This window comes from Colletotrichum chrysophilum, assembly GCF_026319265.1.
Source record: "Colletotrichum chrysophilum strain AFK26 chromosome Unknown scaffold_461, whole genome shotgun sequence".
Classification (NCBI taxonomy): domain Eukaryota; kingdom Fungi; phylum Ascomycota; class Sordariomycetes; order Glomerellales; family Glomerellaceae; genus Colletotrichum; species Colletotrichum chrysophilum.
In genome coordinates, this window is record NW_026517748.1 from 1,176 (window position 1) to 3,706 (window position 2,531).

The 2,531-nt window shown below is 52.0% G+C and overlaps 1 protein-coding gene across 1 annotated transcript; it reads left to right on the forward strand.

The window, feature by feature from the left end:
• Positions 1 to 349: 349 nt before the first annotated feature.
• Positions 350 to 1,720, forward strand: COL26b_014502 (uncharacterized protein; the record flags this gene model as incomplete). Its single annotated transcript, XM_053187073.1, has 1 exon — positions 350 to 1,720. The coding sequence occupies one exon, from the start codon at positions 350 to 352 to the stop codon at positions 1,718 to 1,720; it is 1,371 nt and encodes a 456-aa protein (XP_053028982.1).
• Positions 1,721 to 2,531: the final 811 nt, after the last annotated feature.

A 2,531-nucleotide genomic window follows, 5' to 3' on the forward strand; every position in this document is an offset into this window, starting at 1 on the left:
TTGTTTTCATGCCAGGTTTATCCGCTCACTCACTCCGGCGAAGGTCAAAAGCTCTCACACGGCAACTGCAGGACAGCCGTTCTTTCTCTTCTGGGGCTCAACTCACCGCGTGGCTCACCTGCCTCTAATTCACTGCCACTCCCCTCTCACCTCACCTTTCTCACCTTTCTCACCTGGCCAATCCACAAATTCCATCTCCTCAGCAACAAATATCTACTGATCTGAGGTAAATCCTGATCACTTCCGATCTTTTCCATCACAACTCCAACCCGACATCCACCATCCTTCGAGAAGACCATCATCCTTCGAGAAGACCACCATCCTCCGAGACCCATACCAAGTTGAAAAGATGGCGAAGCACAGTGTTGCCAGAAGAGTCCTGGGTGCTCAGAAGGGCTTTTACTTCCCTTCTGGTGCCATCATTCCCGATCGCGATGCCGTCCGTCAGATCATGGACGCTGTTGTCCCTGGCGACTGGCAGACTGCCAAGGAAGACCAGTTTGACGACTTACGCCAGGAGATGTACACCGCCCTGCTTCAGATATTCCATTGCCTCTTCGACCATGTTGATCTCTACGGCGCCCTTCGCGGCCACGAGGCGTTCTACTCTACCATCGCCTCGAAGATCACGACCAAGGGCGACTTGAACGGCGATCTCATCCGAGTGCTTGAGCGGACTTACACTGCTGCCCGCCGCCGATACACAGGCATGCCTAAAGACACCGACCTCAACCACGCCGTTGACGTCTGGATTCAAATCCAGGATACCTTTGCTGGTATTCCCGCTCCGCAGACCATCTCGCTCGCGACCCGACCCAACGATCTCGGTGCTCTCACGGCTCAGCTTCAAGGTACCAGCATCACCGGTGCCGATGCCAATGCCTCTATTTGGCCTCCCGCCCACTTTCTGCCTCAAGACATTGGAGTTATCTCGTCCAAGGACTTACGCTCTCTTCTCTACGGTAGAACCACCCAGAATCCCGGCCAGATGCCTCCCCTCCCTACCAAGTACACCCTCCCCCTCGAAGTCCGAGGCTTCCTCTGTGCCCTTGCGCTCGGAAGCTTTCAGCCCACCAGCGTCTGGCAGCTTGCTCTCAACCCCGTCGCTCAGTTTCAAGACTTCAACGACCGTCGTCTTTGGGCGAAGGCTACCGGTGACGAGTCCATGTACTGCTTCACCACCGACGCCTATGTGAAGAGAGCTATGGACGACTTCGCATCCGGCAAGTCTATCTCTGTCGCCCTGCTGACCCCTTGGTTTGGCCGCCCCTGGGGCTCCGTTCCCTCCATTGATTCGCTTCCTGGAGGCTCTGCTGGTCAGACTCAGCAACAGCTCTGGTCTGGTATTTGCCCTCGCATGGGCTTTGGACTTGCTATCCACAAAATCGGCGGCAACGACCTTGAGCTCGTGCTCTTCGACCCCATTCGCCTTTACAACCACATCAAGAATGACCAGCTCGTCAAGGCCAACCAGATGGCCATCTTCCGCTTCCGACAGACCATCCAGGAGAAGGTGCAGAGCGCCATCCACGCTGCGGGTGGACGGTTGATCCGTGTTTGGTACGGAGGATACATGACTATCCACAGCGATGCCGACAGCGTCGAGCTCGCCAGCGAGTGGGTTCGTCAGCTCGTCGTCGCTGGTGGTCCTGGTCAAGATCCCTTGGCCGTCGACGATGCCACCTGGGCCCAGTCTGGCTTCGAGTTGATTGAAATGTAATGATGGGACAGAGACATACTGGAGAGAAAGGATGGATAGGGGGTGCGATAGAGATGAGAGACGACGAAAAGGAGAGACGACGATAAACGAAGAACAAGGCACGTGATACCATGATAGCAGTGCCGGTCGTCCCAGCTAGGGATTCAAGATTAATACAAAGACTGCATACATGTCTGCCCTGCCGAGTGAGCAAATAAGTCAGTCCCTATGGCTTTTTGGGGAATGGAAAGTGGTAGATCGGGTCGCATTATGTTCTGCAGACTCTACACCTTAACCAACCCAGGCTTGCTTGTAGTATGTGATCCAATATGCGTAGAAAACGCAAGACACATGAGACCACATATACAGTGACATCATAGAGGGGCAGCGCGTTTCTGCAGCGACTCAGCACCCGATTCATAGTAGAATTCCTTGCGTTTGATTCTGGCAGGTGTTGAAATCGGGATTGGTGGTGGCTTACTATTGAAATTGCTGGAGGTATACATAGTTGTGTATATATAAAGTCAAAGTTGCTTATTCTTCTATATATCTAGTAGGGTAGTTACTTATAGTAACCTATTGCTACTATATGGGGCTACTACTCTATAGTAATATCCCCCCTTAATATATATGTCTTATCCTTAAGACTTAAAATTCTCTAAAAAACTAAAAATAAATAATATACTATAGGTAACGTATATGCATAGCGAGTCGCCCATCATAGCGAGCCGCCCACCTTTCACTACCCTCCAGCCATTTGTGTAAGTCAATTAAGCCACATCGTACGAAATCAATTGAAACTGCTCATCACCCTCTTCTTCAGAGGTCTCCC